Source organism: Ictidomys tridecemlineatus, chromosome 3 (assembly GCF_052094955.1).
Source record: "Ictidomys tridecemlineatus isolate mIctTri1 chromosome 3, mIctTri1.hap1, whole genome shotgun sequence".
NCBI lineage: Eukaryota > Metazoa > Chordata > Mammalia > Rodentia > Sciuridae > Ictidomys > Ictidomys tridecemlineatus.
In genome coordinates this window covers 63540104-63564105 of record NC_135479.1, presented here as the reverse complement: position 1 = coordinate 63564105, position 24002 = coordinate 63540104, and the positions used below count along the sequence as shown (strand labels likewise).

The 24002-nt window shown below is 51.1% G+C and overlaps 1 protein-coding gene across 2 annotated transcripts; it reads right to left on the bottom strand.

Moving 5' to 3' along the window:
* Nucleotides 1–3062: 3062 nt before the first annotated feature.
* Flcn (folliculin) lies at nucleotides 3063–23263 on the bottom strand. Of its 2 annotated transcripts, none has more exons than XM_013364815.4 (13): nucleotides 23111–23263; nucleotides 19547–19636; nucleotides 17039–17311; nucleotides 15401–15547; nucleotides 13930–14151; nucleotides 13248–13408; nucleotides 10491–10582; nucleotides 8917–9107; nucleotides 7238–7351; nucleotides 6458–6581; nucleotides 5280–5411; nucleotides 5086–5191; nucleotides 3063–4184 (listed from the first exon to the last, which is right to left on the bottom strand). In XM_013364815.4, exons 3-13 carry the CDS (start codon nucleotides 17285–17287, stop codon nucleotides 3983–3985), a joined length of 1740 nt encoding a protein of 579 aa, XP_013220269.2. In that variant the 5' UTR covers nucleotides 17288–17311; nucleotides 19547–19636; nucleotides 23111–23263; the 3' UTR covers nucleotides 3063–3982. The 2 variants fall into 2 exon arrangements, with proteins under 2 accessions (XP_013220269.2, XP_077899177.1); XM_078043051.1 differs by lacking the exon at nucleotides 23111–23263 and adding an exon at nucleotides 22569–22667.
* Nucleotides 23264–24002: the final 739 nt, after the last annotated feature.

Here is a 24002-nt window from a genome sequence, read left to right as displayed (position 1 = left end):
GCAGTCAGCATCAGGCTGAACTTAGATGGTGGTAAACTGAAGACACAGGCTGTGACCTCCAGAGCAACCACTAAAAAATACTTTTTAAAAATGGCTTAAAATTCAGAAATTAAGGGGCTGGGATTGTGGCTCAGCAGGAGAGCGCTCCCCTAGAGCGGGTGGAACCCAGATTCAATCCTCAGCACCACATAAAAATGAGGGCACTGTGTTGTGTCCATCTACACCTAAAGAATAAATGTTTAAAAAAATCATACATTAAAACCACACACTTATAAAATATTTGCTCAACAAAGAGGTGGACAGAGAAAGGAACAGAAAGACATGAGACACGTTATCAATGTAATGCCACTAAATTTTTCATTAAAATGGTTAAGATATCAAATCTTATGTTTCCCCAATTAAAAAAAAACCCTTTTTTTAATTAAATGCAGACACACTGAGAGCTCTACATCAAAATAGAGATTGTCAGGATCTTTTATCCTGGCAGGGCCTGATCCACACGTGCTGTCCCCCTAGAGTCAAAGACACCAGTAGCAGGAGGGACAATGCCACGCCATGCAGACAGCAACCACGAGTGCCCAGCCAGCTGGGTGGCATCAGGTAGACAGACCAGGACCAGGAATGTCACCAGAGGCAAAAAGAGCAGCTCACAATGATGAAGGTGAAAGCTGATGTGCCAGGAGGACAAGGAGATGTGACAACTTGGTGTTCCCTCCCTGCGGTCCAGGGAACAGGAAAGGGACCCTGGAGGAGCCTGGGGACACAGAGCCGACTTCCTGGCTGATGACCGTGGTTCTGCACCGTGCTGACGTCAGGGGAGCCACCTGGAGAGCACCCAGCACTCTCTCCCAGTGTTCAAGTCTATGGTCCAAAGAAAGAGCCAGAGCTGGGCAGGGACAGGAGATGTGAAGCCAGATGCCGTGGCACCCGTCTGTGATCCCTGTGACTCAGGAGGAGGGGGCTCAAGGGTCCCAGCAACTTAGGGAGACCCTAAGCAACTGTCTCAAAATAACAAGGGCTGGGGGTACAAACCAGTGGTAGAGCACCCCTAGGTTCAATCCCTGGTACCAAAAAAAAAAGAGAGATGTTAGATGTCACTAATATGTCATCGAGACTTACTCCTTGGCATAGAATCTGAAGAATCACAAATGGATATATTAAGGAAAGATGCTTGAGTGATTTTCTTAGACCATTTATGTAGCTATAGGAGAATACTGAGACTGAGACTGATTTATGTGAAAAGGGTTTTTATTTTATTTACTTATTTGCTTATTTGGAGCTCACCATTCCAGAGGCTGGGAAGTCCAGGAGCATGGCTGAAGTCCAGGCTTCCATACTGCCTCATGACATGATGGAGATGTGGAGGAAGAAGCAAGAGGCTGAGGAAGCCAAACCTGCTTTTGTAATGATTTGCTTCCTAAGAACTCTCATTGCTTCCAGAAAGGCATTCATCCCTGTCAGCCACCCAATGACCTCATCCATTTCTGTTGGTCAGCTTTCTGTTACTATAATAAAATGCCTGAGATAATCAACAGGTAGAAAAGGTCTATTATGATTCACAGTGTGGGAGGTTCCAGTTCATGATCGGTTGCCCTGTTTTGAACTGTGGCAAGGCAGCACATCACGTGTGTGGTGGAACAAAACTGCTCATCTTGCCCAGGGAGCAAAAGGAGCGAGGAGGAGGCTGGGCCCCATGATCCCCTTCAAGGACATGCCCCCCAACCCATGACCTAATGACCTCCCCGAGACCCCACCTCTTAAAGGTTTCACCATCTCCCAACATCACACCATCAGGACCAAGACTTGAACACCTTGGGGGGGGGGACATTCATGACCCAAAACTGCAGCAAACCCCGCCTGCTAACATCACCACAATGAAATCCAATTTCAACATGGGTTTCAGAGGGGTCAAACCATACAGACAAACAGCAGCAGTGATCACCCAGGACTGTGAATCAGATCGCCTGTTCTTGGGATCTCCAAGGTGACTAGGGAATAGAGGGTTGGTATCTCATGCATAATAACGGGAACCCAAGGGAAGGCTCAAGGCTGGACTGTTGGTTTTTCTTTTTCCGTACTCGGGCTTAAACCCAGGGGTGCTCTTATCACTGCTACACCCTCAGCCCCTTTTATTTTGTATTTTGGTGCAGGGTCTTGCTGTGTTGTCCAGCCTGGCTCGATCCTGCGACACCCCTGCCTTGGCCTCGTGGGTTGCTGGGATTACAGGCGAGTGGCACGGGCCTCCTCTGTGCCCACTCCTGCAGTAAGTTTTATCATATTGGACATTTACACCCCTCCTTCCCTCCTGTGAGATTGATGTAGAGCTCACTTATGTCCAGTTCCTACTGAGCCAGATGGACTCAGCCACGAGACTGGCAGAAAACTGGCACAGACGTTGTTTGAACAAAGGTTACTGTTCCCAAGGACACCGTAAAAAGAGAGAAATTCACACCCAGAGATGCAAGAAGAGCGGGCAGTCACCTCTCCCTGCATCACCTTGAGCCACCCAGGCCAGATGGGCCTCCCACTCCAAGGTGCTCCAAGTGGACCTCAGTGTGCAGGGCGCCACCATCAGGCAGGTCTGTTCATCCCGTGCCTCCTCTCAAATGGAGACACCTGCCAACCTTCTCGGGGCTGAGCCGTTTCCCAAAGTTGGAGAAAATGCTAGGTGCACATGGCGTCGACACTACGACCTTCCTCCTCGTCAGCTCCACGACTCACCTGAGAAGACTGTCCAAGATCACTGAAGCTTAGACCTTCACAGGCCCAAGAACTGACCACTCGTGGGTGTCACCTGAACTGTGACATGGTCACATGTCATGCAGCAACACTTCAGTCAATGCTGGTCAACAGACACAATGGTGGTCCCCTAGGATCACCCCACGTCGTGACACTGTAGCCACCTGAGTCTCCGTGAGAACAGTGTTATGGTCACAGCACAGAGCTGCCTAACCGCCCGTGTCCTAGCTCTTGTCTCATCCGGGACACACTTCTGTATCGCCTGTGCTGAGCACAAGTGAATACCAGCTGTTATGTCACCAATAAAACCATGTAGGCAACAGTTTACAAAAATACATTATTTATTGTGTGTCAATGTTGTGGCCTCATGCAGAGACCTAGTCCAATAAACTTAAGTCTTCAAGTTAAATATAAATTAAATGAACACAAAACATTATAAACAGATTGGGAAAACTGCTGTAAAGTCCTTCCAACCTACGGATTCCCTGAAAGTGCTACGGTGGGACATGAAGCTGCCGTAGACTCTGGAAACCGTCACCTGCAGCCACATTCACTAGCTGAAAGCAGTGACAAGGGAAAGTGGCACAGAATAAAGCCGAGGCGGGTCTCACCGTCCCAGTGGGCTGGGCCAGTCGACTGCGATGAGACACTTCACAGAGCCTCCCGTCTGGACAGTCATCCCCACAGGTGGCCGCAGGGGAACGTGCCATAGAGGAGCAGGGACAACCCCAGAACAGAAACTCCAGCAGATCAGAGACGAGGAAGGCGTCTCCATCCTAGAGCGCGTCCAGGGCCCGACTCAAACCTGACCCAGACTGGCGCCAGTACTGACTGTTCCCAGGGACGGCTGCCACGTGTCAGGATGGAAAGGTGCGCTGCTGACCCCAGGGAGGACACCGATGGCAGCTGACTGCCAGAGCTGGCCTGGCCCACCAAGTTCCTCCTGCAGCCTGAGACCTCCGTCATCCAGAGGCACGAGGCGCGAGTCCTCCTGACGGCGTCCCTTGTGGGCGCACAGTACAGAAGGCCGTGGTCCACACGGCCTTCTTCAGGGGAGACGGCAGCTGTGGGAGGGGCCCACACAGAGGGCAGGGCCCTGCAGTCTCCACGCTCCGCCAGGACGTGGCTCCACCATAGCGTCTGGACACTCAGCGCAGTCCCTCTTCTCGGGAGCTGGAGGTGGGTCCACGCACAGGCACCACCATCTTCCAGAAGGAGCACATGGAGACCCACTCCCACGAGGTCAGTTACGGGACTCGGAGGCCGTGGGGCTGCGGACCGTGGACATGAGGTGTGACTTGTACGTCTTGCTCAAGCCTGTCATCCAGAACTTCAGCAGTTTGACATTGTCTTCCTCGGAGGCACCGAGGACGCTCAGGAGCTTCTGTGTGTCCTCCTTGGGGCGACTGTCCACCTTGGTGAATTTAAAGAGGACCTTAACTTTGCTGCAGAAAACAAAAAGCAGACACTCAGACACACAGCTCAAGAATCGGCGCTCTGTTCATGGGGCCTGAACAGCTGCAGGACCAGCAAGAGCCCTGCGGCCCAGCTGGGCTCCCACGCTTGGAGGAGCCAACTCAGCAGGCAGCAGACCCAGGGAGCAGCGAGGAAGCCAGGCAGTGGTGCACTCCTGAGCCACTCGGGAGACCAAGGCAGGAGGACCGTCAGAGCCGGGATCTCGAGGCCAGCCTCAGCAGCGTGGCAATCACCAGCCTTACCAGTGATCCCAGGGGCTTGGGAGGCTGGGGCAAGAGGACTGAGCAAGACCCTGTCTCTCAACAAAATACAATACAGCCCCTGAGTTCAATCTCTGGTAACCCCCCAAAAAGTAAAGTCCTTTTTTTTAACAAGGGGAGCAGGCTGGGTTGGGTAGATGTAGCTTAGTGACAGAGCACCTGCCTAGCATGTAGGAGGCCCTGAGTTTCATCTCCAGCACTGCAACCACACACACACACACACACACACACACACACACACACACACACACGCCTGACTGTCAGATTTGAAGATTTAAGCAGCAGCAGAGAACTTCAGTCACAAATTTCTTCTGCAAACTCAGAGTCCCTCCTTAACCCTCAACAGCTCTTGGGAGAGAGGAGCCACCACACTCCCACCTCACAGAGAAGTGGGCCCGGGGCAGGACACTGGGGCATGGCCTGCAAGGCCGCGGAGCTCGAGAGGGGCAGGGCTGAGTCTGGACGCTACACTGCCCTCGACTCTGGGCGGCTCCTCAGCGGCCACAGCCTGGCCTCCTGTGGGAAACAGCACCTACTTTTGCTCAGCAGAGTTCACCACCCCCCATGGTCAGGAGCCTGGAGGGCGATGGTGGCCACGGCCAGCGCTTACTTCATCCATTCCTCCTTGAGGCAGACGAGGCACTGGTCCACCACATCCACAGACAGGTTCTGGTTGGTCAGAGCTGCTTCAATCTTGTTCAGGATGGTGGGGCCGACTGCGGGCAGGGCACAGAGGGCGTCAGCACTGCCGCGAGAGGCAGGCCCAGCCACCCCCGACGGAAGCAGCCCAGCAGCAGCACCCACCTCGGTCGGCAGCCACGGGGCTCCCACTGGTCACCACAAACTCGTACTTGCTAAGGGACTGGTCGTCCTCACACCCTACTGGGTAGAGCATGGAGCGCGTGGCTGTGTGCACCTCCACGATGACCGCGAACTCTGTGGCAAGGCAAAACACACTTCCTGGGAAGCGCTGCAGTCTCTCCCTGGCAGGCCCGCCCTCCCGCCACTCCACAGCAGCTCCACCCCAATGCAGGGCCAGGAGGAGAGCGCAGGCCAATAAAACCTCTTGTGAACAGAGTTGTGGTCAACTTTTGCCTTGTTTAAACTGATTATCTTTTTTACATTACATAATCATAAATTGCACTCATTGATTCACTTCACCTGAGGAGTCCTAGGAGGTGGCTCAGTATTATCCCACTCACTGCCAGGGAAACTGAAACAGGTTCAGGAACAGGCCCAAGGTCACAGTCAATGGTTGTGGAGAATTCCAAGCTCATATCTGAAGGAGTCTCCTGTGCTGCCCCCGGGACCTCAGGACTCGGGTTGGCTTGGGGCTGTGGAGCCAATGCCAGGCATCCTCCATTCAGCCTGGGAGTACAGCAACTGCCTCTCAGCCACACTGAGAAGTCCCTGGCTTGTCCACAAGGCCAAGATCTGCCCCAGGCTGACTCCTGCACATCCCTCAGCCAAGATCAAACTGTTTCCTGGCTCTCTGTTCATCAATGAGGGTGGGGAAACCAGGGAGCCCACGTGCACTACGAAGGGCACGGAGGACTTCATCAGGGGGGACACTACTAGAGAGGACAAGGAAGCATGGCAGCACGGTGACAGAGGCAGGATTGAGTCCCTGAAGGTCCCAGGATCCCGTGGGCACCAACTCTTCAGGATGACCACCCTGGATTCCTGGCTCTGTCGTCCTGGGTGGACACCAACCCTCCACCCCAGGTCTGGGACCTGCTTCCAATGAGAACCATAACCTAGGAGAGCGCTCCCACCACTGGTCATCAGGTCCACTTTCAATCACTTTAGAGACAGAAGACAGAAGTTCAAGGTCACTGGAAAAGCTGTCCTACATAGGGGTCCTCCTGCCTCTGAAGAAAACAGGAGACATCCTCAAACACGTGACTGAGATTCAGCTGTATCTCTAGTCCGAGGTGTGGGAGCAGCTGGGGGAAGGGCACACCCCCAGGTGGCCCTTGTACCTGAAGCCAGCACATGGGCAGGGATCTGGACATGCGGGCTGAGCCCCAGGAAGTTGCACCGGTAGGCTTCCTCGTACTGGCTGCTGTACGGGATGATGCGGACACAGCCCACGGGCAGCATGGTCTGCGGAGACAGCGTGACTCAGAACCCACAAGCCCAGGGTCCCCTTCGCCCTCCTGTCTCCACTACCCAAACCCCACAGGCCCTCTGCAGCCAAAGCTCACTACCCAGGTGTCCCTGAGGCCCTCAGGCCACAGGGTATCTCCAAAAGGCTCCTAACCCCTAACCTGGCCATTGCCACACACTGACTTATGCAGCTCCTTGCTCTGTGGTGTGAATGCCTAGGACACTCTACCTTCTGGGGTGTGTGTCTCTCCCCACTCCTTTTGGAGACAGGTCATATTCACTTCTGCACCCACAGCTCAGGTGGTCAGTAGGCATGCACACTGTCCAAGGATGCACCTGTGTGCACACCTGTGCAGAAGTGGCACAGTGGCAGCACGGTGCTAACCCCCATTGCTTCTCAGAGGGGTCACAGGGGTTGGGAGAGGTAGAGGAGGTAACTACCACTCTGTCAGGACAGCCCAGACTCCTTCCACTGGAAATAAAAATGTCAATACCTGCCATCTTTAACAGTAAACAGAAAGCACTGGTGTTAGATTGAGGTATGAACGACTCCCAAGGCTTTACGCTGAGCAACATTCATGGTGATGGTGACACCTGAAGTCACACCCAAGGCCAATACACCCATCACGTAAAAGAAAAAAAGATGTTCTTACCCGAAGCACTTCGAACGCTGAGTGGACCAAGTCCACGTCTCTGCTTTTCCAGATCACCTGGTTCCCCATGAGGACGTGCCAGGCCAACATTCGGAAATAGGGGGCACCCAGGACCTGAAACACATCATGCAGTGCTCTCCCCACACGAACAGAAGGAACTTCTCTCTCCTCCTGATGAGAGTTACTTTCTTCATTTGTTTACAAACTTTCTCTGTATAGCAAAGGAGGATGTGGGGGAGGGGAGAGACAGCCACTTCCCTTCTCAAGGAGGCTGGGTGGCCCTCAGGGAGGAGGGATGGGGAAGTCCCACATTTGCACCTAAAAGCAAGATTCCAAAGCTCTTGCACCTTAAGATATTTCTCTCAATTTTATTTTTAAACATTTAAAGCAAAAAGGTGTGAACTTTTTACAACAGTTTCCTTCCCTCTATAAGCACACTGTGCTGAGCCACTTGGAAACGAGCCACAAGCACCCCAACACATTGGCACCCAGGAAGACCCAGGGCTTCACCTCCACAAGCCACATCACACTACAACCAGGAGCACCCAGTGGTCAGCCACCACATGAGACCAGCCTCCTAACCATATTCTTCTTTTTTAATGTTTATTTAGTTGTAGATGAACACACAGTATCTTTATTTATTTTTATGAGGTGCCGAGGACAGAACCCAGTGCCTCACATGGGCGAGGCAAGCACTTTACCCTGAGCCACAGCCTCTGCCCCTGACCATATTCTTTACAGCTGTGATTCTTTTCATCTAGACGCCAACCGAGGATCAAGATTGCTTTTGGTTGTCCTGTCTTTACTCTTTAATCCCAAACAACCCCTCTCCCACCCCACTTTTATCAACTCCCATAATACGGACATTTTAGAGGAGGTCAATTGTCTTATGGCTTCTGAGAAGACAAACACGACTTTGAAACAAAAAAAAGTCTCTATGACACCACACTTTACCAACCCCTGTAGCCTCAGTACTCCCACCTCCAGTGGGATCCAAGATTCCTTCCCTTATCCAAGTAAACAATCAACTCCTGCCAAACACAGGGTGGGGGTGGGGGAAAGAGACAGATGGGCATTTTTTATCTGCCATTAAACCACTCTTTTTATTCCATTTTCCAAAACAGAAAGATTTCTCTTCTGATAAGATCAATGATCATTATAAAAATACAGAAAAACATAAAAAGGTGACAACCCACCCTCTTCACTGAATAATATTCTCCTCCCATCTGACCCAATTTAAGAGTTGATCTAGTGTGTTACTGTTTTGTCTTAAGCGTGACCTACAAGTTGCCTTCTGGACTTCACAACATGCTGTTGTTTGGACACATCATAAGTATCATAGCTGTATATTTATGTTAGTTCCAATTTTTTTCTAAGAATGATCATCATTTTCAAGCTACAAAGAGTCTAGGCTTCATGTAAACCAATAATCGTGCTAGTCATCTCTTTACAAGATTCTAGAATGACAAGATCAGGGAGCCAACCACCCGGAAAGGTGAGCACTGGTCCTGTGGCTAGTCCATCCCCATGCCCACTGGGCCCTCAGTCACCCACGGAGAAGGCTCCTGGTCACCCCTGCTAAGCAGGAAAGCCAGGCCCAGAGGACAGAGCGTGCTGGACAGACAAGGCTGGGCTCTTCTCCTGAGTTTCCGACTGGAGCTGGAACATCTGCTGCTTACCTGTCTCATGTGCCGGAGAGACTTGAACACTGACAGCTTTCGGGACTGCCAGTTCCCGCAGTCTGAGAGTGAGGAGGCACCAGTGGGGCACTTGGCCAGCTCCCGGCCCTCGGCGCCCTCTGGCAGCACAGGGCCTTTCTCCTCCTCTTCGGCCCCAGAGTTGTCCCAGCCTTCCGACTCCTCTTCTAAGTCTGCACAACAGACGGCAAGGACAGTCATGAGACACACTGCCTCGCTCCATGACCACGCACTCCAGGTATCTCCTGGCCACTCCACCAGCCGTCGCATGGCTACTGGCTGGGAGGGCAGGAAGGACTCGGCCACAGCCCACCTGGCCCAGGGTCACCCCGAGTTTCAGAAGCACTTACTGAAAGGCCCTGAGCTGCTCCCCACTGGTAGGAAAAATGCAACCAATGATGGAAGCGCTGAGGGCTGGTCCCTGAGCAGACCCTCCGACAGCTCCGCACATTGTGCTCAGTCTTCCCAACCACTCCCATCCCTGCCTCACAGATATGACACAAATGGCCCTTCAGCCAATCTGCAGGGAGCCCGCACAATCACATCTATGGGTCGATCACAGTGAGACTCGAAGGGAAGAGTGCACAGGAGGAGCAGAACCAGGATTTGAAACCAGGGCTGACTCCTAAGTGTGCCCAGTCCCTGTGTGACCCAAACCATGACACAGAACCCTGCATGCCTGTCAGGCTCTAAGAGACTCAGTAGACCTGTTTTCTCTGTGCCAGCGACAAGCCTTCTGGTATGCACCAGCCTGCGAGTCTTTGATCCACGGCAGTAACAAACAGTTCTAGGACCAGGTGATCTACGGGGCTGATAAGGCCACACTGCGAGGTTCCGTCTTTCCTGAGCCTCTTCTGCTCTCCTGGAGACCTCACTCCTGAATCTCTCCACTTGGGAGAGTTATTGTACAGGTCAAGTGCATGACCACTGGGGAAACCTCCCAAGAGCTCCAGCAATTCAGAAAGCTTATCGTGTGTAACCTGAAGCACAGGAAGCATCAACAGTAACAAACCACGTGTGACACACATCACAGTCCACTCTCCCACCACGGCTGTGAGAATGGTGGACCCAGACCAAACCAGCTCTGACAGGAAACAGCCAGGATCCAGACCTGTGATCCCAAGCTGGGGCACACGTGGGTCCCAGGAAGTCAGATACCTGGGACCCTGAGCCCCACACGTGGAGGGTCCATCATGAACCTGGGGAAGGCCAGACACCTGGGAGGCTGGAGAAACATGGGTCCTACTGAAACAACATTGGTTCTGAGCATGGAATGAAACACTATCTACAAGACCAAGGACCTGGCTGTCATAAACAGCGGGAGGAGAGCAGCCGGTCAGTAGCTCTCTACAGGCAGCCCTCCCTGGGAAACAGATTCTTTCAAGACACCATCAAGGAAAAGGTGACAGAAAATCACAACCAAAACACCAAGATCAACCTCTGGCCTCCTCAGAGCCAGGCCTCCTTTCACCAGCTCCTCCCACCAGACGGCCAGGAGCCAGTGGCCCCCCACAGCCACCATCAGCAACGGGCCCACGCAGCACACCCAGCCTCACCAGCAAGCTTCTCCATCTGAACCAAGGTGTCCTCTGTTGGTGCGCCCTCCAGGAGCTTCTCCGTCAGCCGGCTGCCACATGCCTTCAGGAGCCTGGAGAACACAGCGCCAGCTATGATGTACTCTTGCTGAAGGGAACACTGGGACCAAAGTTCACTGAGCCCCTTGATCCAACTACCTGCTCACAGAAAATATGGGTCTAAAAGAAAGGCTAGCCTGGTGTGATGGTGCACACTGCAGGCCCACTCTCAAGACTCTGAGGTGGAGGGTCACTTGAGCCCAGGACTGGAGACTGGCCTGGGCAACAAAGGGAGACCCCTGGGTCCAAAAAAATGAGAAAAATCCTGCTGGACGCTACTGCAAGGACATGTCAGGCCCTGTCCAGGATGCAGGCTATGCTCCTGGACACGACCGGCTGAGGTCCATCAAAGGGCATGGGAGCCAGGTGTCATGGGCGCCTAGGATCCCAGCAGCCTGGGAGGCTGAGGCAGGAGGATCGAAAGCCCAAAGCTAGCTTCAGCAACTTAGTGAGGACTAAGCAACTGAGACCTATCTTTAGATAAAATATTAAAAAAAAAAAAAAAAATAGGAGGGGGCTGGAGATGTGGCTCAGTGGTCATTCGTCCCTGGGTTCAATCCAGGCCAACCTCAGCACCTTACCGAGACCCTGTCTCAAAATAAAGAGCCGGATAGAGCTCAGTGGTAGAGTGAGATTCAATCCCCACTACCTCAAATATAACTAATCAATTAAGGGCACGAGGAAATGGGGGTGGGTGCTGGTCAGAGGAACCCTTTGTTCAGATCCTGCCTCAAAAGTCCCCTCTGAGACACAAGGGAACACGGAACCTGGATGACACATTGGATGATACCAAGAAACGAGTCAATGTTGTTGGACAGGGTATTGGTATTGTGGTCATATTTATAGTTGAAATGACATAACTTTTGTTGGTTTAAAAGATAATATGAGTGCTGGGGACATAGCTCAGAGGGTAAAGTGCTTGCCTTGCATGCACAAGGGCCTGGGTTCAATCCCTAGCACCACCAAAAAAATAAAATAAAATAAAATAAAATAGATAATATGAAAAATGAGAGGACAGAAGGAAATGCTGGTGACTTTCAAAGTCAATAGCCGAGGGGGCAGGTTCACTGCATTATTTCTTTTACTTTTTTGCATCTGTATGAAATCTCTTTAATAAAAACTGATTTTTTAAAATATAAGAGGAAGCTAAAAGAATAGAGTCTAAGTGTTCCCATCACAAACAAAAAGGAAATGCATGTCTCCAGTGTGATTTAGCCATCATAGGACAGAGATCCATCACTTAACAACAGGGCAGTGTGCATCACTCGGTGATCTCATCCTCATATGAACACCATAAAGTGTGCCTGTGCAAACGGAGACAGCTATGATGTCATCGGGTGACAATCTACAGGAGCACTATTTTATGTCCACTACTGACTGAAATGTCTTTATGTGACACATGACCCTGTATCAAAACATAATGTAGGACATAAATATATGAATTTTCACTTGCCAATTTTTTTTCTTAAATATGTCAGGTGGGTGGACAGATACTTTTCCCCTTTAGTTTACAGGACCTTGGAAGCTGCACCCCAGAAGCCTCATCCGCACCAGCACAAATTTACACAAGGATCCTTGACTCAGAGCTTCAAACTGACCCTCGGATGGGGGGTCTTTACAAGGAGTGAGTATATTCTGCAGTGGAACGAACAGATACAACCTGTGGCCAGGGAACAGTCTGGTTTCACAAAACTATATGTCCTCAAAACTCACTGACACGCCTCCATTTGAGACGTTAACCCCTCACCTTGCCAGGTCTGGGTTTAATGACAGGGCACACTTCTAACAGTGCCAGAAGGGGCAGTGTGTACCTGCCACGCCCAGGCATACGCCACCATCCTCGACCAGTCACTCTGGGGATGCCAGCGGCATATCCACATGGAGAGGATCCAAGGCCCCCTTCCCAGAGCCAGCACGCACTCACTGCCCCTTCAGGGACACTTTGGAAGTGGCCCCTCCAGGGCCTCTAGTGGCCCCTCAGCAGACTGCAGCTCCAGCCAGAAGCACTCAGCTAAGTTACTTCTAACTACTACTTTTGTTTAAAATAAGTATTTTAAATTGTAGATGGACACAATACCTTTGTTTATTTAGTTTTCTGTAGTGCTGGGATGGAACCCAGGCCTCACATGCTAGGCAAGCGCTCTACAACTGAGCCACAACCCCAGCAACTCCTAACTTCTTAACCCACAGGAGCTATGTAAGATAAAAGTTGCTTTAGGTTTTTGTTTTTACTCTTTGGTACTGAGGATTGAACCTAGGGGCTTTTACTACTGAACTACACCCCCAGTCTTTTATTTTGAGACAGGGTCTGGCTAAATTGCTTAGGGCCTTGCTAAGTTGCCGAGGGTGGTCTAGAACCTGTGTCCTCCTGCCTCAGCCTCCTGAGTTGCTGGGATTGCAGGCATGCACTTTTTTTTAAAGGGAGGAGATCACTAACTTTTTTATAGAAATATTTCTTTGTATTATTGGAAAGTGAGGTCCACCTAAATGTGTTTTCCACACACCAGTGGGGAGATGCCCAGAGAACAAGGGTTCCACAGTCCTACGCACACAGGACCCAACTCTACCTGAAGGCTGCTGTGTAACCCAGCCAGGATCACTCTCCCCAACCACAGATCACCTAAACATGGTAACTTCTCCTATTCTAAGAGCTGTCAGAAACCCTCGACTCTACATTACCAGGCAAAGGACGTGTGAAGACAGGCCCACAGGTTGTCGTCGCTGGTCAAGGAAGTCAGCGAGCGGGCAGCATTGCCGTTCCGCTGGTGCAGGAAGGGTGTGAATGCTGTGTTCATCCTCTGGGCTCGCTGCGGGCATCCAAACTGCTCCGCCTCAAACACCTGGAATGTGAAGGGACAGGGCAGCCTCTTTCATAACCAGTCAACAGCCAGAACCTGCTCATTCGCAACAGCCACCACAGGTTCCTCCCAGACGTCCCACTCTGCTCTCCCGACACGGAGCCTAGGATACGTCAGCAGCCTGACATTCTGACACAGAATGGCTGCACCTCCAGAGGACAGGGGCTGGCACAGAATTCCTCCATCCTTTCTCCTATCCAGCCACTGGCTCCCGGGGGTACGGGATAGGACGAAGGCATAGTCTCTGACATGTTGGGCAGAGGAGGCAGAGACAACAGGGAGGAAGCCAGAACCAAGGAGACCCAGGACAGCAGAGTAGGAGGGGCCAGAAAAGCAGGTGGGAGGGCCAGGAGGCACACACATGCCCGAATCAGAAGCCAAGAGACCACACTTGGGTATGCAGTGGAGCAGGCCAAGGGGACACCTGCCTGGGCTCTCAGCGACCACAGCAGCGCAGAAAGACACCAGCAGTGCCATCCCCTCCCCTTCCTTCTCAGACACACCTTGAGAGCCTTGCCCTGGAGCTCATCTATGATCCCACGGATCTTCCCCAGCAGGAAGGGCCAGGAGTTGATGAGGTAAATCCGGTCCATCATGATGGCGATGATGCTGTACCAGCGCTGGAAGCCCCTGGCCAGGCTGTCCTTAATGAAGAAGGTGTGGCTGAACACAAAACCATGCTGTTCGTCCCCAAAGAAGATGGGACCCTCTCGGCCAGGGCACACCTGGAAGAAACCACAGCAACTGGAGGGATGTCCCCTCCTTGCTCTAGGAACACCAGGTCAAAGCCGCCTCCTCACATCTCTGCTTTTGCTTTGGTTTGTTTTCTGGTGCTACAGGTCAAACCCAGGCAGCCCACGAGCTAGGCAGGTGCTCTACCAATAAGCTACGCCCCCAGCCCCTCCTTAGACCTTTCTTTTGGCATAAGTTAGCAAAGCAGGAGCAGACAGAGAATGGAAAGCCCAGCAGTCACCTACTCTTGTGTGCAAACTTACTTTTCCTTTTCTGGTGTGGGGGGACTAAGCACATGCTCTATCACTGAGCCACACCCTAGGTCCCACAAACTTTCTGGAGGTAACACTGGTGACCATGGAGTGCCAAGGTGCCTAGGTTCACTACTGTTCTCCCCTTGAAATCTGTAACTCCTGTACCAATATTCCTCTACCCCTGCCAATCAGGAGTAGACCGAAGAGTTGGCAGGTCAAAACTGCAGTCCATCCAGTTAAATCTGCACCCTCAATTCTCCGAGTCCTCCAGTCCCTTCTGCACGACACACTTATTCTTACTTTACATATAATTCAAGCACACGGCCTGTCTGCCTACTGACCGATGTGCAGCATGGAATTAAGAGAGGGGAACAGCTGCAGGCAGGTATACAAGAACAGTGAGAATCAACAGGGCTCAGAGGGTCTGACGGGGTGGACACAGCACCAGGAAAGGTTAGTATCTGGATCACGAGTTCTTTGTGACAGATAAAAACATAGAAGCTAAGACTCAAGCTGGACAGCAGGAGCCATACTTAGGACCCAAGAGGAGGTACTAAGTAGCACTGGATGATCCCTGAAATGTAGAGTGATAACTGAGATGGTAAAAAATGCTGACATTTGATACAGTGAAGTATAGGTCCTAGAAATCATTGGTATCTTGGGAGTATGTCCCAATATGTATGTTAGGATTTTAGACCTTAAAGTAAAAAGCCAGCACCCATTTAGAAACTGGAGTCCAAGAGGCTCGATGTAGCTCAGTATTAAAGCACAGGCATGCATGAGGGCCTGGGTTCCAACCCCAGAATGGGGGGGTGGGGCTGGAGAGTCCACCAGGACATATTCTGGGTGTTCCAGGCAACCAAGGTGAGCCATACTTTCTGTCAGCGCAAAAAAGCAAAGAACACCTTCCATCTCCCGATCCCAAACTGGCACTGATCCCTTGCAGGTGTGAGTTTCTCCATGACCCCCACGTCTGCCTGGAGCTTACCTCACAGCTCAGGCTCCGCACACAGGCCTGGCGCACAATGCTGAAGAGCTGGGGGTGGTTTGGGTGTTGGTGACTAACGTACTTAATGGAGGTCTCTTTATCATGGCTGATATAGCCTGGGTGCCCAGCAGCAAGTGACCGGCAACCCTATCCAAAAAAAGAAAAAGAAAACCTGTTAGAAGTGGGCCACAAACTGTCTTATTCATACGTAGATCTGGATTTAGAAAGCGTGATCTATTTTTGTAGAAAGATAACTGGCTCCTGCCAGGCCTGGTGGAACACACATGTAATCACAACTACTCAGGAGGCTGAGGCAGGAGGATGGTGAATTCAAGACCAGCCTCAGCCCTGTCTCAAAATTAAAAAAAAAATTTTTAAAAAGAGGGGGGAGGTGTGGTAGAATGCCCCTGGGTTCAATCCCCAGTAAAATACTTACATGCATAAAATAACCAGTTCCTAGATCTATTCTTATCTGAACATTTAAATGAATTCTAAGGAGGAAGGCCTAGATCCAGGGCTCCACAGGTTGCCAGGGGCTAGTAATAATGTATTTATTGATTATTCATGGAGCAGTTATTATGAAAAGAGCTTTGCATGCTTTATCTCATCCACAGAGCAACCCCATGAGGTGATTATAGTAAGAAGCCCCATTTTAAAGAAGAAAAAACTGAGGCTGAGATGCAAAGTAGCTGCTCCAAAGGTCCAGAGCCAGGGGTTTGAGCACTTGCGTAGCACATGTGATGCCCAGCACCATGAGGAAAAAAAAAAAAAGATACCAAGGGTCTAGAGCTATACCACTTTCTCAGGTGTTGCCACCAGTCCCTCTACCAGGCTTTTGTCCTTGGTCCTGAACAAATACTTGGCAGGGGCCTCGGCCACAGGCAAGGGGCCCAACAGTGATGGGGCGGAAGCAGGACTTCAGAGTTAATGCAGCAGCTTGAAAAAGTACCGTACTGCAGGGAGTGGCTCTGAGGCTATGCACCCCAGCCCTGTGCACATGAGAACTCTGAGGCAAGCCCTTCTCAGAGGTTCAGGGCTCCAAGGCCACAGTAACCAATGCTCAAGGTCTCTCCAATGACCTGGCAACCATCCGACACTCCTCTCAGAAGGTTCTCCCTAGTTCTGCTCCCTTTTGGGTCCCTCACAGGTGTTTCCAGAAATTCCAGACCATCTGCTTCTCAGAAGAATCAAACAGGCTGTTCCCACTGTAGTGCAGGTCCAACCCCCACCTGATTGCAGGCCTGGCCCAGCTCCTCCCATGTGGCCCATTGAGAGAACTTCAACTTCACTCCAGAGCTCATACAGTGACCCAGGAAGGAGTGCCAGGATCCTGAGAGCGGCAAACCCCCGGGGCTGCTGGGCTGAGGAGATCCAAACCTAGCACAGCTGCAGTGTGTGAACACAAAGGCAAAGGCTAAGCCGGGGACAACTGCCTGCTGACAGAGTGGGTTAAAAAGCCAAAGCTGGTATGAAGGGAAAGAGCCTAGGGCTACAGAGAGTTCATGCATCAGAGAGTTAATGAAGTTGGGCTGTCCCCTGAGGCCTCACCTGTGCTTTCCAGATTCAGAGTCTCCTTTCCTTCCCGCACCTCCTTCCCATCTCCAGCAGAAGGCAAAACATCCCCTCAAAGACACTTGCCTCACACATGTCTGACTTTTTGGGCCCTGGGCTGCTGGACTCCGCGCTGGCCCCCTCAGCTGGGCTGTGGGCACGGACCCGGCTGCTCATCTGGATGCCGCCCTCTTCCTCCTCGGCTTGTTCCCCTTGGCCTGGGCTCTCCCCATTCGTGGCCCCCTGGGGTAGAGGGGCGTGTAGAACTTCCGTGCAAAAGAGAGTGCGGGGGCCATGGAGCTCGCAGAAGTGACAGAGGGCAACGATGGCATTCATGGTGCCTTAGAGATCGGCAGAAGCCTGTGGGAGCAGAGACACTGTCAGGTGGTTTCACCTGTTCATATCACAACCTCCCCAGTGCCTCCGGAACACCAGGACCACAAGAACAGAATGACCACAATGACAGAATTCCCACACCACAGAAGCAAGTCACCACCCAGCTGGCACAGGCTGAGCACCCGCTCTGTACCACACTGCTTCAGGAACAGGAGACAAGAGTGGGACAGACAGGGTCCCATCCTGGGGAGCTATGTCAGAGGAGGAAACCATGAGTAAACATTTGCACAGAGAGGCAGCAGAGCACACAGGGAAAATATATACCCCGGAGTGACATCCAGTGCAGCAACATGTGTAATGTCACACCACTAGAGCAACACAAGAAAGCACCCCAGGAACCCGGTGAGAAGCTCTTGATCCAGCAGGCCAGGCAAGAGAAGAGGGCTATGAGACTGCCCCTGGGAAGCGCACCTCCAAGGGGGACACAGGGAACACTACCCATTCCCACACACACAAGGCTACAGAGGACACAGTGGAACCCCTAAAGGTAGCAGGGTGCAGGGAGGGGCTGGCGCCACAAGGCGCCAGGGAGAGATGGGGGGCAGTGCCTGTGGATTGAGCGGTTCTGAAGAGGAGCAAGAGCTGAGGGCCAAGGCTACAGGAAGCAGACTTCAGGCTTCTAGGCCTCGAGGCCCTAGAAATAGGCCCCAGAATGTATTTTCAGACTGGAAGAGATCTGGTGGGCTCTGATGAGAGACATGGGAAGATCTGAACTACAGCTGGAAAGGCTCCCTCAGGCTGGTGTGCAGAGAAGAGAATGTAGGAGCAGGGAGGAAGGGAGGAAGCCAGTTGAGGGGCCCTACTGCCCTGAGGAAGAATCAATGGGGCCTTGGCCAAAGGCTGCACAGGGAGGAGGGCAGCAGACAGTAAACATTTCCAAGGCAGGACCAGCAGACTGCTAGTGGGGAGACATGGGACTTGAAGAAAGTAATGTGGAAGACTAGAAGAGGAAGAGCAGCAGATGGAGGGAAGAGGCCCTCCCCAAGTCCTCATTCCCTGGCCGACAGGGCGTGGTTATGACCAAGGCTTGGCAAGTCACATGAGCTTACCTGGGTTGCTGAGGGTGTGAGGGGGGCAAAGTTGGGAGATTCAGACTGTAGGTAACTGGGTATGAACAGTCCTCTAGGGGAAGGGAGGGGAGGTAGCTGGTGACAGCATCCTCTATCTGGGAGTCAACAGGACACTTGGCTAAAAAGCCTGAAGGTTCTACAGAGATTCCAACTGCACTATCACAGAGGGTAGACCCCAACACCCCAGGATCTCTGCCTGGGTCACTCCTCACCATGGGGCCTCCACCTGCCTGTCCATGCCCAGGGCCCTCACTACCCAACCCATGCAGCCACCCACCTTCATTCCGTCATTCCTCTTCCCCTGCGTTAAGTCCTAGCACTTTTCATACCAGGAACCCCAGTGTTTGAATATGCTCCCCCATAAAATGAAAGGTCCCTAAAAGTGGAGACTTGGTCTCCCTAACTGCTATATCCCCAGCATCCACACACAGGAAGCACCAAATTAGCATGTGCTAGATAAATTATTTATTTAAGAGTTGCCCTCGGAGAGATGACAACTGTGGGCAGAGAAAGTGGAGATATCCATAAACAGGAGAGGCTCCAGGGCATACTAGGGGAAGGCCACAGTCTACTGGCACAGGAACCGAGTGGTCTGAATTGAAACAAAGATTCACAACAATGGGGCCAAGGACAGCAGTAGCTTAAGAATTCACTGTGGGGCCAGGTGTGGTGGCACACACCTGTAATCCCAGCAGCTCAGGAGGCTGAAGCAGGAGGATAGCAAATTCAAGTCCAGCCTCAGCAATTTAAGAGGCCCTAAGCAACTTAGTGAGATACTGTCTCAAAATAAATAAGGGCTGGTGATGTAGCTCAGTGGTCCCCAGCATCACCAAAAAAAAAAAAAGAATAATAATTCACTGTGGGACTAGGGGTGTGGCTCACTGGTAGAGTGTGTGCCTAACATGCATACGGCCCTGGATTCCATTCCCAACACTGCAAAAAATTAAAAATTAAAAATCTACTGTGGAAGAGACAAAGTGACCACTGTTACAATACGTGTGGCTGGGAAGGAAAAGGGGAATCAGCACCCAAAGTTAAAGCGGGGATATAACCCGAGAAAAGGAGCCCACATCTTCCTTTGAGGTATAAAGGGACAAGAAATAAGGTTTCTTCCAGCATCAATACTAACCTTATACTTAGCAGAAACACAGAGAATGCAAAGTCTGTACACATGAGTCAGCCATGGCAATGTCTGTCATACCCCAAGACCTGATATATTCTAGAAAAGGGGGAAAAAAAAAACAGCATGAAAAAAACATTCAAGAAGCTTAGAGTCAACCTAAATTAGGACATTGCAAAAGAGAATTTGAAGATTCATCTGTTGTTATGGTTTAGATCTTAACATCTCCCATAGGCCATGTGTTCTGTGAGGAGGGGTGGAACCCTTGAGTGGGATCTACTAGAAAGTTAGGTCATTGAGGACCCCCATCCCTCCCCCTCTCTCTTTGCTTCCCAGCTGCCATGAAGTGAGAACTCTGCACTATCACGTACACCCACCATGATGTGCTGCTTTGCCACAGGCTCAAATCAAAAGGACCAAGTGATCATGGGCTAAAACCTCTGAAACTATAAGCCAACATAAATTCTTCCTTGTAAGTTGATTTTCTCAGGTATTTTGTCACAGTAACAGAAAGCTAATATGCCTGTGGTTCTAAATGGTTTAGCAGCCCTCATTTTGCGGGGATTTTTAAATTTTGTTTTGTTTTGATACTGGGGATTGAAATCAAGGGAGATTTATTTATTTATTTACTTATTTATTTACTTATAATTGACAGGGTCTTCATAAGTTGCTGAGGGTCTAAGTTGCTGAAACTGGCCTTGAATTTGTAATCCTCTTGCCTCAGCCTCCTAAATCACTCAGACGACAGGAATGTGCCCCTGTACTCAGTTTGCCCTCTCATATTTTGAGCAGTGGCTGATAGCAAATGGCACTGAAGCTAAAGTTTTACACCTCTAATGCAATATTTGAAAAAGGATCTCCTTAACTGGGCACAGTGGAACACACCTATTAATCCCAGCAACTCGGAAGATTAAAGCAGAAGAATCATAAATTCAAGGCCAGCCTGGATAATTTATTGAGACCCTGTCTCAAAATAAAGATTAAAAAGGGCTGGGAAGTATAGATCAGAAGTATAGCACCCCTAAATTCAATATTCATTTCTACTAAAAATAATATGAAGGGCTGGGGCTGGGGCTCAGTGGTAGAGCACTCACCCAGCATGAGAGAGGCCCTGGATTCGATCCTCAGCACCACATAAAAATAAATAAAATTGGGGCTGGGGATGTGGCTCAAGCAGTAGCGTGCTCGCCTGGCATGTGTGCGGCCCGAGTTCGATCCTCAGCACCACATACAAACAAAGATGTTGTGTCCGCCAAAAACTAAAAAATAAATACAAAATTCTCTCTCGCTCTTTAAAAATAAATAAATAAATAAAGGTATTATGTCCAACTACAGTTAAACAATAAATATTTAAAAAATAATATGAAGTGAAATCAAAGAAAAGGGATCTCCTTAAACATATTTATTATTTTAATTTCTTTTTGTAGTTATAGATGGACAGAATGCCTTTATTTTATTTATTTTTATGTGATGCTGAGGATCGAACCCAGTGCCTGATGCTCTGCCACTGAGCTACAGCACCAGACCTATTATGATCTTTTTAAAATAGAAAATATCTTTAAAATATAAAGCCACTGGTTTTAAGGTCACTTTGGCAACATACACATGATGCCAATTGAGCCCTTCAGACCACAGACCTAGACATTACTCTCGTCCCCTTCCCAAATGGGAAAAGGAAACCAGAGGCAATACTGCTAACCTACTAGTGCCCAGCATTCAGGATCAACATGGACTACTCTTATTATTAGCTGTGTTTTGATAAAAAAGCATTCTTTCCACAAGAGCTCTGAACATACTGATTGTGTATGCCACAGTCCCAGACAGCCACTGTAAGGCAGTAAGGAACACTACATGACACTTTGTTCCGGAGTCACAAAGATCTAGTACTTGGGACTCTAACCCTTAGCAGTCAGATCACATCAAATGTTACTTCTCTGAGCACCTTTACAGAGCTCCCTGACACAAGACACTACAGAAGAGCAAACACAGTGTCATGTACCACTATTGCTCAATTACTTAATGACAATGGTGACAATCTAAGACCTCCAACACCAGTCTGACTGTGGCCTTTCCATGCTGTAACAGAAAGTTCTTCCTGCCAGCCTAGAGGAATTTCTCACCCTAGAGCTGAGAAACAGGGGCCTCTCGGGTTGACATCATATGTGGCATCTGAATTCTGGGCAGCATGACCTGGGTTCTTTAGTCATTCTCCAATTCTATATCTACCAGATGTTTGCTGAACAAGTCTTCCTTTCCAACAAGCTTTCTAGAACTCAAGGTACAGGCAGAAATCCTCTGCCACCTGACAAGTCTCTTCAATCCTCATACTTACAGCAAGTATTTCAATTCCTCAAAGAGGAATGTGCCTGCCCACATGCCCACCCGCAATGGCTGAGCCACCAGCCTGGGCCTGAGCAATGATGCCCACACCATCTTTCCATTACATGGTGTGCCCTGGCCCTGGTTTACTGCATCCTTACTTCTTGAGATCTTCTCCTAGGACTGTGGAGGGTTAAAGAGAACTAAGTAGATAAATAAGGTATTATAATGGATCTTAACCGGTAGCAAACATACAACTAACTCCTAGAACTAGTCGGCCATAGGGGAGTCTCATTAGGTCTGAACTGGGATCCCAAAAGTATGCATTGAAAAGATCCACACAGGGCATTCCTTCCAGCTCAGACTTACTCCCAGCCCTACTACTTCTATTGGCTTCACCTGGATTTCCCTCTACAGAGCTCCCTGACATGACACTACAGAAGAGCAAACACAGTGTCATGTACCACTATTGCTCAATTACCTAAAGACAATGGTGACAATCTAACACCTCCAGCACCAGTCTGACTGTGGCCTTTCCATGCTGTAACAGAAAGTTCCTCCTGCCAGCCTGGGCACGGATGATCGTGCCAGGTATCCAAGGGCTGGAGGATCAGCGCCTTCTGCCCTCTGCCTCCCAAGGCTGCCAGTGAGCACCCTGAACCTCCATCCACAAGCCAATCCCTGAGCTGAGAATGAGCCTGTCAATACCCACCAAACTGGGGATAACAGAAGCCTTCAATCCTTCATGGAAGATGCTGAGCTGATCCAGAAGACTCTGCTCTGTAGGAATGCCAGCCTGGGAGAAGGGGCCCAAGCCAGAGGGAAAGCCAACCTGAGTGGGGGGCAGTCAGCGCGCAGTCTCTCGGTAACACTCAACGAGAATAAAAGGAGGGTCCTGACTTGGTGGTGGTGGGGGGTTAACCCAGGTCACCTTCCCCCCATACCTCAGGGTCTCGGCGATGCCTTCCACTCAGTCCTAAACCCCCCCACCATTCGCCCACCTCGGACCCACACAGAGTCAGCCCAATCCCGGCTGCAGCCCAGGGCCCGGCCGCTCCTCCTCCGCTGACCCTCGCCTAAGCACCTCAACGCGTCAGCCCCGCCCCCGACTAACAGGCTCAGGTCGTGGTCGCTGAGGGGCCGCGTCCCACCAGAGCGCCGCCAGGGCCACTTTCGGCCCGACCCCACAGGAGGTCTGTCAGCCCCAGCCCCGCCCTCGAGGGAGCTGGCCGAGTCCAGATCCTCCAAACTCACCCGCAGACCCCTCAGCTCCGGCAGCCCCGGCGCCGAACCAAGGGGGCGCGTGACTCGGCCGGGCCATACCAACCACCAGCCCTGCAGTGGGGGAGCTGGAACCGCCCAAGCGCTCCCTGCGCCCCAGGATCTGAAGAGCCCTGCACAACTAGCCACCTCCAGCAATACGGCCAGGGTTCTGCAACTCCGAAGTCCGGCGGGGAACGACGCGCATCTACCAGACACCCCTTCTTGGCCACCTCCAGTCGCCTCCCCCCGCCCAGAGGTAAAGAATGGTTCAAACCACCCCGCGGGTGGAGGAAACCATCCCAAACGCGGGGGGATGCTTAAGTTTAAAAACATTTTAAGAGAGTTTAGGGAAAATATAGCCAGCCTAAGACTCTTCTACTACGCAGAAAAAGTACAGAAGAATTTCCTAAAAGCGGTACAACTTCACTTAAGCCAACTGTTTTTTTAAAAATTCGCCGCTGGAACCCGTCTGAACTCTAAGGAGAGTGGAAAGTGCGGGCAGGTACCTGGGAGGAAGCGGTCACGTGACACAGGGAAGCCCGCAACGCGAGTGAGACCGGTTGCGTAATTCCAGACGGGCGAGGCGGGTGTGCGCATGTGCGTGCTTCACTCCTGTCCTCTACTCCCCCCAAGTTTTCAAAAAACATCCAACAATTGTGGAGTAAAATCTTTTGAAGCCTGTGGGTCTGTTAAAAGTCGTTACCTCAGGAGGTAACGTGGTCCTTCCTGGCCAAGAGGCGGAGAGGTGAGGATCAGGCCCAGCGCAGCCGGCTGTGGCCGGGTCCGGGGATCGCGCTGTCACCTGGTGTGCGGTGCGAGCCCAGACGTCCGTCCTCTGCTGTGCGAGCTTCCAGGCCGGACTCGGTGCTGTGATTCCAGCAGG